The sequence below is a fragment of the Leishmania martiniquensis genome, chromosome 10 (assembly GCF_017916325.1).
Source record: "Leishmania martiniquensis isolate LSCM1 chromosome 10, whole genome shotgun sequence".
Classification (NCBI taxonomy): Eukaryota; Euglenozoa; class Kinetoplastea; order Trypanosomatida; family Trypanosomatidae; genus Leishmania; species Leishmania martiniquensis.
Window position 1 is genome coordinate 70424 of NC_090145.1, and position 13812 is coordinate 84235.

General features: G+C 59.9%; 3 protein-coding genes across 3 annotated transcripts; all 3 read left to right on the forward strand.

Annotated features, from left to right (window-relative positions):
* Window positions 1-587: 587 nt before the first annotated feature.
* On the forward strand, window positions 588-1661 carry LSCM1_07016 (uncharacterized protein; the record flags this gene model as incomplete). The annotated part of the gene is made up of 1 exon (XM_067324409.1): window positions 588-1661. One exon carries the CDS (start codon window positions 588-590, stop codon window positions 1659-1661), a length of 1074 nt encoding a protein of 357 aa, XP_067180613.1.
* Window positions 1662-5620: 3959 nt separating this feature from the next.
* LSCM1_07017 (uncharacterized protein) lies at window positions 5621-7699 on the forward strand (the record flags this gene model as incomplete). Its single annotated transcript, XM_067324410.1, has 1 exon — window positions 5621-7699. One exon carries the CDS (start codon window positions 5621-5623, stop codon window positions 7697-7699), a length of 2079 nt encoding a protein of 692 aa, XP_067180614.1.
* Window positions 7700-11300: 3601 nt separating this feature from the next.
* On the forward strand, window positions 11301-13403 carry LSCM1_07018 (uncharacterized protein; the record flags this gene model as incomplete). The annotated part of the gene is made up of 1 exon (XM_067324411.1): window positions 11301-13403. The coding sequence occupies one exon, from the start codon at window positions 11301-11303 to the stop codon at window positions 13401-13403; it is 2103 nt and encodes a 700-aa protein (XP_067180615.1).
* Between the last annotated feature and the right edge of the window lie 409 nt (window positions 13404-13812).

Genomic DNA, 13812 nt, shown 5'->3' on the forward strand with positions numbered 1-13812 from the left:
AAAAAAGGAGGAGAGAGGGCGAAGGCACACGCATCTATCTGGGATCGCACGCGTCCCGCCGGCGCCGCGCCGAATAGTATTATTCCTCGAGTGCGTGTTGTGCATTTTTTTCTTCTTCATCTTGCGCTGATACACACGCGTCTCTTCTTACACGCTTTCTTGGGCTTCTTTTTTCTTTGGCTGTGGCGTGGGTTGGGCTGTACTGCGTGGAACTTTGCCCTCGCCTTTTTCTTCTTCAGCTTCGGTGTAGCTTGGGCCCCGCGCGTGTGTGCTTGTGCCTTGCTGTCCATTGCTGTTGCAAATACTCCTCCGTCCCGTTGCACCGGTTCGCCTTTCCCAGACGCCTCACCTCTCCAGCCCCGGCCATATTTTTCTTGACGAGCGTCTCGTGCGGTTGCGGTGCCTTTCAGTTTTGTCTTATCGTCTCGGTTACACTGCACGTACTCGTCGCACGCCTCTCTCTCTCCCTCTATTTCTAAGTGTGTGCGTGGAACACACAGCGACCATTCAGTGGCGGGGCTTCACGGTGCACAGCATTGCCGCTGCAAAACGCGAGCGCTGCGCGCTCTAGCGGAGAAGGCGGCGGAATGAGCAGCTTGAACATGCGCGGCATGAAGTACACCAATGGCGTGGTATCGGGCCCCTTCACTAGCGACGACGTCATATCCACAAGCGCTGATTCCACGCAAATCCACGACCCCGCCTCCGCAGCGCTCGGCCCGCACGCCACCTTGTTCCACGCGCTGGCTGCGGTGGGGGAGGGGGAGGAGGAGGGCGAAGACGGGGAGAACAGCAACGACGTGCTTTTGCGTCTGCTGAACGAAGTCAGGGCTGTCGAAAGTGACGGCGATGACGACGCAGTCGAGGTAATAGACAAGGGCTCCGACGAGAACGCTGCTGGCGTGCTCGCTCTCCGCCACGCCGAAGAGCCTGCAAAAGTGTACATGCCACCCTACGCTGGGGCCCACCGCGGCGGTGCAGCCATGATTGTCGGCGGCTTCACGGTCGAGGGTAACGCCTCGTACTTGCCTGCCGCCAGCCTTCCCCCTCCACCGCCGCCGCCGGCGTATAGCACTCCAGGTATGGCTCCGCGCAGTCCCTACGCGAGCTGTTACTCGGGTATTCCGCACCTTTCCGTGACTCCCGGCCCGAAGCCGCCGCCGCCGTCGTTCGCGGAAGCCATGGCGACGGCGCACGGTACCCCTGCCTCTCTGGTCGGTCTTGCGGTACCGTCACAGGACTGTCCTCCAGTGCTCGCCAACTACGTACCACCTATGCCAGCAGCACCACAGGAAACCGTGCTGCTGCGCAACAGCAACGGCGTCTTTTTGCTTCAGCCCATCTCCAAGCCGACACCGCCGTACACCCCACCGGCTGGCAGCACGTCTCCCCCGGTATCTCCACTGCCGCGTTACTCGCTGCCGCCAGCCGCAGCGTCCACACTGAACACGTCTGCCGCCAACTTTTTGGGCAAGTCCGTTGCGCAGGCAGGTACGCGAGCTTCCAGCGTCACGGAGCACCCGCATTACGTGCCGTTTGGACCTGCCGGAGGCAGCCCGTTCTTAGGCACCGCGGTCCCCTACGCGCATGGCATAGGCTCAGTGCGCGGAACCCCCTCAATGCCGATTGCTCCGCCGCCGTACGTGGGTGGAGCACCTTGACAACTAGCTGGGCGCGGAGCGAACCAGCAGAGTGATGAGGGGAAGACACATCGTGCGCGTGACAGCTTCCTCACCGCTGAGACGTGAAGCGGTGATGCGTGCTAAGGAGTATGTACTATGCAGATGAGGTCTGCATGCACACCGCCCGCAGCCACCCACCCACGCACCCAAGCTTACACTCAACAGCTCGCCAACACACACGCGCATGGGTACGCACTTCCTTCGAGAGGTGTCGGCTGCCTGTTGCCCCCCTTTTTTCCTCGTTTCGTTGGGCTTTATCACAGTGGCGTTCTGTTGAGACGGTGCTAAGCTCCGATCGGTCGCCCGTCCGTCTTCTCTCATTGTCGCTGCTTTTTTTAATGTGCTCTTTCTGTTTCGTCTCCAACCTAACCGTCTCTCCGCCGCGTCTGCTCTGCACATATATTTTGTGTGTGCCCTTTTTCTTTTCCAGTCTGTAGGTGTGGCGGCGACGGACTCCTAAGCTGAGCATCCCAACACCTGTCGATACGTTTGTGTGTTCGTGTGCTCTCTCCTCCCCTTCTCTCTTTTTTCTCCCTTTCTGTTGATTTTTGGAGAGTATAAAAGGGCAATCCACACACGCACACGCACACGACACCGCCTCGCTTGCTCAATTCGCGCTCCAGAGGACGCGGGCGAATACTAGCGAAGTCAGGAAGAAGAGAAAGTCACTCTAAAGAAAAGCGAATGGATAGAGCACGGGCGCTGCGCAACCTCCGTGGGACGCATACATGCCCCCCCCACACACACACAGAGACACATGAACGTACCAGCCACTCGAAGGCACCTCGGCAGGCTGCCGCTCGCCTGAACTCTTCATTGTTTTTCCTCTATGTGGCTCCTCCGCCCTTTTTTGTGTGCGTGCCTGTGGTTTTTGCCCTCTTCCTGTTCACGTGCGCTTGCGGCTATGCGCGCATCACTTCCCGTCATCTCTGCGGTCGTCTCTCTCTCTCAGCTACAGGGCGCCACAGGGGCCCATGTATGTATAACATCGTGTGTGGCTGTGCGCGCGCTGGCTTGGGCCCTCTCTTTTTCGCTTCTCTGCTCATGTGCGCTGGCCGCCCACTCCGTGCGTTACTGTTCTCTTCTATTTTCAGCTGCCATAATCCTTAGATCCTCTTTCTTTCTTGCGTGTGTGCGCACGGACGGCAGTATGAGCGTGCGCTCGGTGGAGTAGGTTGTGTGTGCGTGTGTGTGTGTGTGTGTGAAAGTGGAGTGACGGACGAATGGAGGGAGGTGATGGGTATGAGCGAAAGAAACATAAAACGGTGACGATAAGGGTCCAAAAGAGGTTTTCACGAGCTGTGCACTGACTACTCTGCGCCACGTGTGCACGTGTTTGCCCCTCTCTGCCGGGGAGCATCACGGCGTGGAACAGTCGCGACGTGGATGGTGAGTACAGGGAAGCACATCGACGAACAGAATGGCGCCCACGCGAGGCACTCACACTCGCGCACGCTGCGCCGTCATTCCGCTGCCGCTTACTGCAATGCCAGCTCTTCTCGTGTGAGCGCCTATGCTTGTGTGTAGCGGCTGGCGCTGGGTCGTGGGTACCCTGACCTCTTCGTCGCTGATTCGATTTCTGTCCCCAGCATGAGACACGGGCTGGCCCGCCGAGCCCGATCGGCACTCTGCCGAATGGGGAGGCGCGCTTCCTATTTGGCCACCTTTCCCCCCCCACCCTGACATTGGCCTTTTCCTTTGTCGCCCTGTAATTCATGGCGAGTGTATGTGCGTGTGTGCGCGCGCCTGACCTGTGCGGTCAAGGCCGGGCGCACGGGGGGGGCGGAGGATAATATGACTCCCTCTGAGTGTGCCTGCCTCCCTCCTGCGTTGGCCCTTTTTTTCTTTTCCATGAGCGGCATTAAACGAATCTCTGTTTGATTTTCAGCGTTTTTCTTTTTTCTCTTGCGCATTTGTTTGTTGCCTTCTGATTTCGTGGAAGGCGAAGGGGCGAGACTGTGTCTGTGTGAGGGCATCTGTTGCTCCAGGCGTGGTTGTGCGTTCATCTTCGCTTTGTGTCGATGGCGAGGGCGACATGGAGGTGCGAGTCTTTTTGTGAACGTAAGAGTCGACACGCAGTTGCAGCCCCTTTGGTTTTTTTTCTTTGCTTGCTTTTCTCATACCTCGACTTCCCACCCAAACAGCTCTCTGTGACTCCCTCGTCTTCCTCTTGGGGCCCGCGCTCGTGAGTTCGCCGTGCTCTAAGTCTGCCTACCATCGCTGTTTCGAATCCTCTACGCTCTGTTATATTTCGTTCCGTTTTGGAAGTCTCGCACGAATCCCCAGAAAAAAACTGAAGGTGAAGCGAGAAAAAAAATTGGCACGCAGCGCACCCCAGACATTCGCCGAGGCTGCGCAACAGTAAAAAAAAAGCTGCCTTCCTACGCACAGGGACCAAAGGACAACGGCCTTGCCCCGCTATGGAAGGGCTTGTATGGCATCCGCCGCTTCAGGTTGGCTTCACCTCCTCCCCCCCGCTACGCTGGGGGCAGAGGGTGGTGTGGAGGTGGTTGTGGCGGACAGACACGGTTGTGAGGAGAGAGAGCCACTCGATAGCAAGGGTGTAGGTACTGCGCACCACCGTGTGCACGATAGCTGCAGACGGCGTTGGCTGCGTCGGCCATACCTTTTGTTTCTCTTCGCTGTTGCGTTGCCGGTGCAAGGGGCTCATGCGCTGCGGTTCCCCCGTCTGCCCTTTTCCACCTGCGCAAGGCACTGCTGCGCGTTGCTCCATTGGACTCTTCTATCTATCACCTTCTCCCTTCTCTGCCCCTTCCTCTCTCTCCCCCTCAACCTTGCTTTTACGCACCTCGCCGGCTCCCTCTCTCCCTCTCGCACGTGCAACCCACCTCTCACCCCTACACACACTTCAACACACACACACACACACGCTCAGAGCAGCGGTACACAGCCAATACGCAAACACACGTAAGATCACCACATCCACAAGGAAAGACGGAGAAAAAAATCGCTCTCTTCAAGTCGGTGTGTGCGTTTCTGACTCTCTCTAGTACTCTCCCAATTTTTTTATTGAGGTTACCGTCTCTGTACGCCCCCCTCCCCACCCCTTTACACACACAGAACTGGACTGATCAGCCCATCGACCGACGAAACCGCGCACTTCCACAGCGCCACGCTGCTGTGCCTCCCTTTTTGTGCGCGCTTCTCTTTTTTCAAAACTCGCACGCATCACTCCCTTTCTTCATTTATTATTGCTGGACCCTCTCCGCGTATCCACAACAGCAGAGTCAGGGTGAATCGTCTCTCTCTCTATCCCGTCCTCGTGAAGCATTGCTACTACGCTGCCCGTGAGTGCGTGTGTGTGCGCGGTCCTTTGACAACCCATTTTTTCGTTATATTTCTTTTCATCTCGCGATTGCCTATCCGCACGCTCCGTGAACGCGACCCCTTCACCACCTCACCTCCCCCTCCGGCTTCCCTCCTACGCCTCCTCTTTCTGCTAGTTTCTCACCCCCGTCACAGACGTCTTCACATACCCGCCGAGACTCTGCACGTCCTCTTCTCCTCCACCTGCTCGTCGTTGGACAAAGCAAGGCGGAAGAGGGAAACAAAAAGGGCGACCGTCGTACCGCCGTGTCTTCGCCTACCGACCCGCTGTTTCCGTCGCCTCGACACGCACGCACGTGTACCTCTGCGCGTATGAGAGGGAACGCTGTCGCTGCCGTGAACGCTCGGCCTTTCGTAGAATTGGACAAGGAAAACGCCAAGTCATACACGCAGCAAGAAAAAAAAATAAGGTGACATTAGCGCAGAGTGACAAAGCTTTGCCACCATTGTGGCCTCACGGAAACGAGGCTCACCGGCTTAGCTGAGGAGGCGGGAAAAAAAAAGCCGTGACGAAAGCACCAGCAGCAGCAGGACGGCGTCCACCACTCAACATTCTGCCTGACACACGTAACCGCTTGACGGCGACGATCATGGACTCGCATAAGCGTCAGGTATCTCCGCTAATAGCGCCATCATCGGTGCACTCGCGTACCTACTCGAAGACAACCGTCACCAGCGCCAATGTTGTGAGCGTCAGTGATGCAACCCTGCCACTAACCCCCGCCGGTACCAGCACAACTGAGCGCCACTTCCTTCATGGAACACACACACCCCGTCGCCGCGCATCCATCCTGGAGAGGCAGCAGCTCACCCCGCGAGGCTCTTTGCAGTGGCCGTCGACGCACCGCTCCTTCTCCAGCACCGCCGCGACGCGTGACAGCTCGCGGCATTCGCAGGTGACCGAGCGCATAAACGTTACGGGGGCGAATTTTTCTGCTCCCTTGAGCCAGCAGGTCCCTGCGCCCAGCAGTCCTTCTCACACGCCCATGTCGTCGCGTGGTGAGCACAGTGGCCACCGCTCCTCCGCTATCAGCGGTGCCGGCGATCGGCCGGGTCACAGCCTCAGTCGCTACCCGACGGCGCCGCCGCTGGTAGAGTTTGGCGACTCACCATCCTTCAGTCGGTACAGCGCCGCTCACAGCGTATGCACGACGACGCTGGGCACGCCGCGCGATGGCCCCGCCGCGGCCTCCTCCCATGGTCCTGCGGCGTCTCCGTCTGTGACTATGGACGACAGCAATGCTATGATCTCGAGCCCTCCCCCTTTGTATGACTTTGAGGCGGAGGCGCACCAGCTAACGCGCGAGCAGCTCGAGGAGCGAGTGGAGCAGATGCGGGCGACCAATGTGGTGCTACGAACCTCGGTGCTTCGACTGCGTGAGTCCCTGGCGACTCTACAGGAGGGCATGCGCGCGAACTACGTTGACCTCGAGCGGCGGCAGGAGAACATTGCGAACGTGCTACTGCGGCGCCTGGAATCGACGAAGCGCCGTCGCAGCAAGCTGGTTGCCCACCTACGTGCCGTGGAGGCTGAGAAAGCCGCTCAGGAGAAGAAGCTGCGCAACATCACGCACAGCATCGACGACCTGTCGAAGCATCTGAAGCAGGAGGAGCAAGAAATCGCGAACCGTCTTCAGCACCGTTTGGAGCGGCTGCACGCTCAGCGAGAGCAGCTCGACCATGCCCTGGAGGAGCAGACGAGTTCGTTACAGCAGCTGGAGCAGCTCGTGCAGGAGGTGGAGGAGATGGACCATAGCGACGCCACACCGGCAAGCGTCAGCTGCCCGGGCACTCACATCCCAACAGCGACGCCCGTGCTCCCCGCCTCCCTTGCGAGCGGCTTCATAGCGGCTACCAGCAGCATTCTGGCCCCGGTGCACGAGCGGAGCAGCAGCCGCGTGAGTGTGGCGAGCTCCACCACGGCGGAGGTTGCCTACGACCCTACTGCAATGATCCGCTACTTGGAGGAGGAGATTGTGGCAGCGGAGGGCCTGCGCGCGGAGGCACTGTCCAAGGCAGAGAAATACGTTGCCACGCGCGAGCGGCTTGAGCGGCGACTGGAGCGTGAGAAAGAGCAGCGGGCCGAGCAGCATTCTCGCACCCAGGAACTTCGTCAGCAGCTGCAGAATGCGAGCACGGCTGTGAATGAAAGGGAGACGGCGTATGCGCTCGCAATAGAAAGGGAAGTTGAGCGGCACCTAAACAGTTCGCGCTTCGGCGGCGATCTCATCTCAAGCGCCAGTAGCACGTGCGCCACCCCCCAGCTGCGCACCTTGAGCTCAATGGCTAGCCGAGGCAACTCCACGTCGCCTGGTGCCAGTCGGCCGTGGCCCGGGTCTGCTGTGCAGGACCTCGACGGCCGCCAGCACGAATCGTTTATGTTGCCGAGCAGCAACGCTTGCGGGGGTATGAGGGCCTGTTCCTCACTAGGGGATGCTGCAGCAGCAGCCGTGCCTGCGCTGGAGGCACCAGCCTCTCTGTCCTCTTTCGTCCCATTGAACACGCCAGCTAGTCGCGATGAGACAACGGTATCCTCTGAGGGCACCCCGCACACGCGGCTGCTTGCCCAGGACACCTCTCGTATGACCGCCCCACGTCCGGTGACGTCCCCAGATAGCACACCGCGAGCCGCCTTGCCCATGTCCGCAGCAGAAGGCTCCGCGTTTTAGTACCCTCACCTCACCCCATCTCGGCTCCATCTACACCTCCATTATAGTGTGCGCGTTCGCCTATATGCTACCACGGGGCGGGGGGGCTTTGGTGAGGAGGTGGCGCATGGCTTGCGAAGGTATAGGAAGATCCGATGCGTACTGCTCTCTTCGACTACGCGACGCTGCGCCCCCCCCTCCCCCCTGCCTCCTCATTACCAGAAAGTAGGGGCGAAGGGTTCATCCTGGGCTTTGTCATGACATGTGGGCAGCGCACGTACGCCCGCATGGGGCTTTCTCCAGAGGCTTTGCGATAGAGAGCAGTCAGAGATACATAAGGGTCACCCGTCCTTCATCGATCGAGGTCTGCTGCCTTGTATTTGCAGGGGGTTATGTAGAAGCTATTCTGCACCACTTGTGCGGATGCAGCCATGCTTTCTCGATGCCACTCGTGTGTGTGTGTGCGTGCGTGGGCGCGTGGCCTTCAGTTTCTGCCACGGATGCTGGCGATTTGGTCTACCTGACCCACTCGCGTGCCCCTCCCCCCTCCCCCTTTTTCTCCCTTTCTCTCTTCTCGGCGGGCACGCACACCTGCATGTCTTCGACGCTCGCTCAGCAGGTGTATTGTGTGACTGCCCACCCCTCGTACTTTTCGCATCCTCCACCCTCCCAATACGCTGAGAACCCCCTTTTCTCTTTGCCCGAAGATGTTGCTGATCATCACTGCCATTGCGTTCTTTTTTCTTAGGGAAGCAGGCGAGACCGTTGTCGATGTGACCTATGCGTATGCGTATGTGTGTGTGTGTGTGTGTAACTGGATTGGTGTTACACTGTATGCTGCCTGCGCATGCTGCCGACGGGGCATGCTACCATCTGTCCTCCTGCCACTGTGCAGCCTTCTCACCAGCTGTCCCCCTCTCCTCCCTTCTCATCCCTCTTCTCATCCCTGTTCGGCTCATCTCTTTGGCGTGTGCAGTCTGCGTCTCGTGGAACCGCGCCGCCCCCGCCCCCCCGGGGTAGGTAGGTAGGTGAAAGAGAGCAGGAGGAGTGGGCAATGTGGGAAACGCGTGAAGAAGTGGCCGGCGGTCGCGGTGGTGGGCGACACGAGTGCGCAGCCGACCCAAAATGAATCCGCGGAAGCGCAGTGGTGGAAATGGAGACGGAAGGAAGAAGCCAAGGCGCCTGCAGTTGCTCTCTCACTTCCTTCGTATCGCGGCATCGGCTGCTGTTTTGGTGGAAAGGACATCAGCCAGTGATGAGGAGCACGCGAGACACAGGCTTGCGTGTGATCGAGAGAAGGGGAGTGTGAGGCTCCCGTTCTGCGCCACGGCTCTGATCCAGGTGGGCGCCGGCTCTCTTCGGCTGGGGGAAAAGGGTCTGTGATACTGCGATGCTCCGGCCTCTCTCACAAACGCCGTGGCTTTCGAGCATTAGCTGCCTCGCTCTTACTTTCCATCTTGACGGTCTTCCCTCCTGCACTCTCCTCTCATCGAGCTTGATGTCTGCCGTAATGCACACGAGTGCTCTTACCGCGCCTCCTTCTGATCCCGCCGCGGCGTCTGAGCGAACTTCGGTGCTCTCTTGCCGTGATGTCTTCTCCCGTCTGTCCCGTTCGTGGCTGACCCTACGTGCGTCCGACTCACCGCCTTTCAGCACACACACACACACCCATGCACGTGCTCCCCTCGCCTGCATCACCTGACGGCGGACTCAGACACGGCGTGCACGCCTACGCCTCGATGGCATTGCCTCTCTGTCTCTCCCGCTGATTTCCTCCATGCCCTTCTATCCGTGCTGGTGCTCTCTCCAGGCAGGGTATGGGTGCGCCCGCTCTCTGCGATGCTCTTTCCCCCTTCATGCTCCCCTCGTCGTCGGCCCTGCACCGCCTGACCAGCAGACGTCTTTGCCAATGGGGTGGGGAAGCAGTATCGAATCGCCCCTTTCTGGTTCGAGCGAGCACACCCATCCCTCTCTCGTTCTCGGTGCGTGTGCGTGGGAGGGGTCAGAGGCTCATCGCAGACCGGGCCCCCCGCTTCGCACTGGAGAGGACACAGGTGGAAAGAAGATTTGGCGCGTCTCTCTCTCTCTCTGACTCTTGGTGCCTCCTCGGCAGCTGCACCCAATGCTTCGGCGTGCCTTTGCTGTATCGCTCAGTGGCGACGTCGGTAGCGCAGTACGGCCGCTTCCCTCCCTTTTCTGTTGCGAAACGCTTTCCGTTTTGTGCACTCTGACCACAGCCTCTCCACCTCTTCCATCGCGTTACTGCTTCAGCGTAGTCGCCGCTGCCGCCGCCCTCTTCCCTTCCCCAAAGGCGCTGGCGCTCTTGCTTGCACGCTCTCCCGTTTTCGGCCACTTTCTTCCTCGACAATGGCCGCCGAACAATCAACACGGCACGCACGCCCACCCCCTCTCCCCGTGCGCCACTCAACAAAGAGGGGGGAGGCACAGAAGCCACACTCGCGTCACATTCACCCCAAACAGAGGCCGCTTCTTGAGATCCTCCTTCGCCGCCTTTGGTCTCTCCTGTTCCCTTTTCGCTCCCCGCAATGCCGATGACCGGGGGAGGGGAGAGGGGCAGTTGAGTGTGTGCGGTATCGCCAGGGGCCCGACGCTCAACTCTCTCTCTCTGTGAGTGTGGTTGTGTGTGTGTGTGTGCTGTGGGGGGTGGGGATGGTGGTGGCGCCAAGCAGCCCCTCCCCTGCCACTGCAGAGCCACTTGTGGCGGCGACGCAGGGCTGTGTGCGCACAGCGTAGGGAAGTCAGAGCGATGCACCGCAGCAGATGTTGGCGGCCAGGGCGTGGATGGCGCGGTGCTGGAGCGACGCGCGACTGTGTGCGCACATCTGTACCGCCCGTATGGCGTGCGGCACCTGAGCGTGACGCGGGCGCGTCTCTGCCGGGCCGTGCTCAGCTCAGTGGCGCGAAGGTGCCTGAGCCGCCCCTCCGAGAGGGATGCGCCGGGCGGCGGCCACCATCATGGGTGCGGTCGTGCGCTGACCTTCGAGGCGGTGGTGGGTAAGGGCTCGCGCGGGGGGAGGGCGAGCATCGAGGACGGAGCCGGCGCATTGCTGTGACGCGACTCCTAGCGCTGCTTCGCACCACCGCGAGGCGACACGGGCCTGTATGTGTGTGACGGACGCGGCGGCGGGCGGGGCTGCACTTCATGCTCTGTACGCTGCAGAAGAGAGGGACGTTGGGGAAAAAAGGGACCTCTCTAACGTCTCGGACCCTGCGAAAGTCTGGGCGCTTCAATATGTGTTTCTTCCCCTCACTACACGCGCGCGCGTGCCACTTCACTCGGCCCCTCGTCCCCCTCTCCCCTTCAATCGGTCTCTTGCGCGCTGCGCTTTCTCTTTCACTGCGGGAAATGCAAAACAAATCTCGACCTTGTGTGGTGGTGTGGACTCGCGAGTGTCTATCGGATCGCGTCTCAGTGGCTGGTGCTGCTGCTGCTCTTTTTTGGTTCATATAGTCCGACAGCGCTCTGCTTCGCTACCGTCTGTGACTCTCTTCGTCTGCGACAGTGTGACTGTGCGTGCGAGGCCGTGCCCTCTTTTCAGCGTTTTTTTTCGTCGAAAGTTTCTCTTTCGCAGTGCGATACACAAACAGCGGAGGATTCCCGATGACGGCCATCGGTGGCGCCAGGCGTGGCAAGCTGCCGAGCAAGATGACCCTGATTGTCATTGGCGTCTTTGCCGCCGTGATGGCGATCGTCTTCCTCACCGCGTACGAAGTTGGTGTTAGCACCGCCAACCCACGCCTGTCGCATTACGTGCAGCTCACAGAGATCGCTGTGAGGAAGAGCGAGGCAACACTGGCGAGGTGCCATCAGACCAATGACGATTTGCTAAAGGGTGGCGAAATAAGGACCGCGCGGGTGATCTCGGAGATGGAGCGGCAGAAAGAGGAGCTGAAGAACATACTCGCGCTGGAGCGTGAGCGTGTCGCGTCGGCGCGTAGTCTGTTGCTGGTGTGCGAGGACGAGCTAGCGAAAGGACTCAAGGAGCTTTTCGGCGTCGCCGACCAGAACGTTACGGCGCGACTTGAGTGGTTGCGGGCGAGGCGGACCCATCTGGAGGCCGAACATGCGAGGCTCACCGATGGCCCGTTTGGTGTGATGGAGCTGCGCCGAAGCAGCGACATTCGCGCGCTGCAGGCGGCTCTCTTTCACGAGATGCGCGCTCACCAGAAGGGAGAGGGTGACTTTGCGGGGAGGGGCGATGCGTGCGCGCAGTCATCGTTCAAATACTCCGTTGTGTTCGATATCGGCAGTACAGGGAATCGCGTGCATGTTTACAAGTACGCAGTGGACCCTCTTGCGCAGATCACCGCTGCGGCGCCTGGCGGGCTCAGCCAAGTCGACCTCGTCGAAGAGCTGTTTGAGCTGAATCACAAAGCGCTTAGTCAGCTCGAGAATCCCGTGGAGGAGGCCCCGGAGGTCTTATGGGAGCTGTATATAAAGGCGAAGAACTTTGTGCCGGCGGAGCTGCATGGATGCACGCCGGTGGAATTCAAGGCTACCGCGGGGCTGCGCATGCTGAGCCGTGAACGAGCCGCCGAGATTCTTGCCGGAATTCGTGCGCGCTACCGAAACGAAACGTTCTGGTTGCGCGGCAGCGCGCCGGTCCGCATTTTGGAAGCCCGAGAAGAGGGCCCGCTGGCGTGGCTGACGGTAAACTTTTTACTGGGCGCCTTCGCGAACGACGCGGCAGAGACTTCTACAGCGGCCATAATTGACCTCGGTGGCGGCTCCACGCAAATTGTGTTTGAGCCTGCGGAGCACACGTTTCACCAGATGCACACAGACCTGCGCTACTCAGCGAGCGTGGGCAGCCGGACGGTGAGAGCGTATCAGCATAGCTACGAAGGGTATGGCCTGCACGCGGCTACCACAGCGCTGCTTCTCGTGATCGAAGGCGGGCACCAATATAGGCCAGACGGCAGCAACGGCACCGCGACCACGACCAGTACAACGAGGCCGATCGTGACGACGACGGCCGCGGACGGCGGCCTGGACGACGCACCACCTCATTTCGCGCCTGGGGAGAAGATGGGCGCCAATAAGGACGAACAAGGTGACACCGCCCCCAGCACAGCGCCGCCGACGACGACCCTACCTCCGCCACGACCGCCGCCGGGGAACGCGGAAGTCATGGAGGCGTTTCCGTGCTTCGCTGTCGGCTACGAGGATCCGACGGGTGTGAGAAATATCAAGAAGAATGACGCCGGGGAGCCGGTAACGCACCCCAACTTTCAGGCATGCGTCAGCCTTTTCCGCGATCGGTTGCTGAAGCCGGCGGCGCTGGCGTGTGAGGCGGTGACCTGCGGTATCGCTGGCGTCTTCCAACCGCCGCTGGCCGCCTTCGCCGGCGACATCTATGCGTTTTCGTTTGTCTTTGATCTGCTGGACTTGGCGAACCGCTCCTTACTGCCAGAGGGAGGTGTTGTGTCGAGCGAAAAGTTCGAGGTGAGGCTGACGGACATGGAGAAGATCGGGGAGGCTCACTGTTCCTCCCTTACTCTCGACCGTATCGGTGCAGCCACTGCAAGGGACAGACTCGGTAGTCTGAAGCCGGAGTACGAGTGCATGTACTACTCCTACATGTACGCGCTGCTCCGCCACGGGTACGAGGTGCCGGAGGAACGCGTGCTGCATGTGGCCAAGAGAATCCGCGGCTACGAGGCCGCCTGGTCCCTCGGAGCCTCACTTGTCTCCCTCATGTAAGTTGCCTTTCTGCGATAGCCGTGCGGGGGGGCGGGGGAAGGGCACTGCTGACGCGCAGTGCTGCCGTGCATTGCGAAATAACGGCCGGTGTGAAGATCGCCACGTGCGTGCATATTTAAAGCCTCCCTGTGTGTGTGTGTGTGGCAGTGCTCTCTCTCCTTTGCGCCAACTTCTTATCGCCAACTGAAAGATTACCCGTCGTTCTTCTCGCTCAGGTCTGCGCATGTCGCCGATGTCGTTTGCAGGGCGAAACATGCTCGGGGCTGTGCTCTCGATCATGCGCATACACCGACACGTGATGCATGTAAAAAGTGTCTGTGGAGGCTCGGATTCGGTTGGGGGTCAAGGGTCTCCACCCTTTTTTTTGCATCTCTCACGCGACCCCTCCGCGACGAAGTCGCTTCTTCCG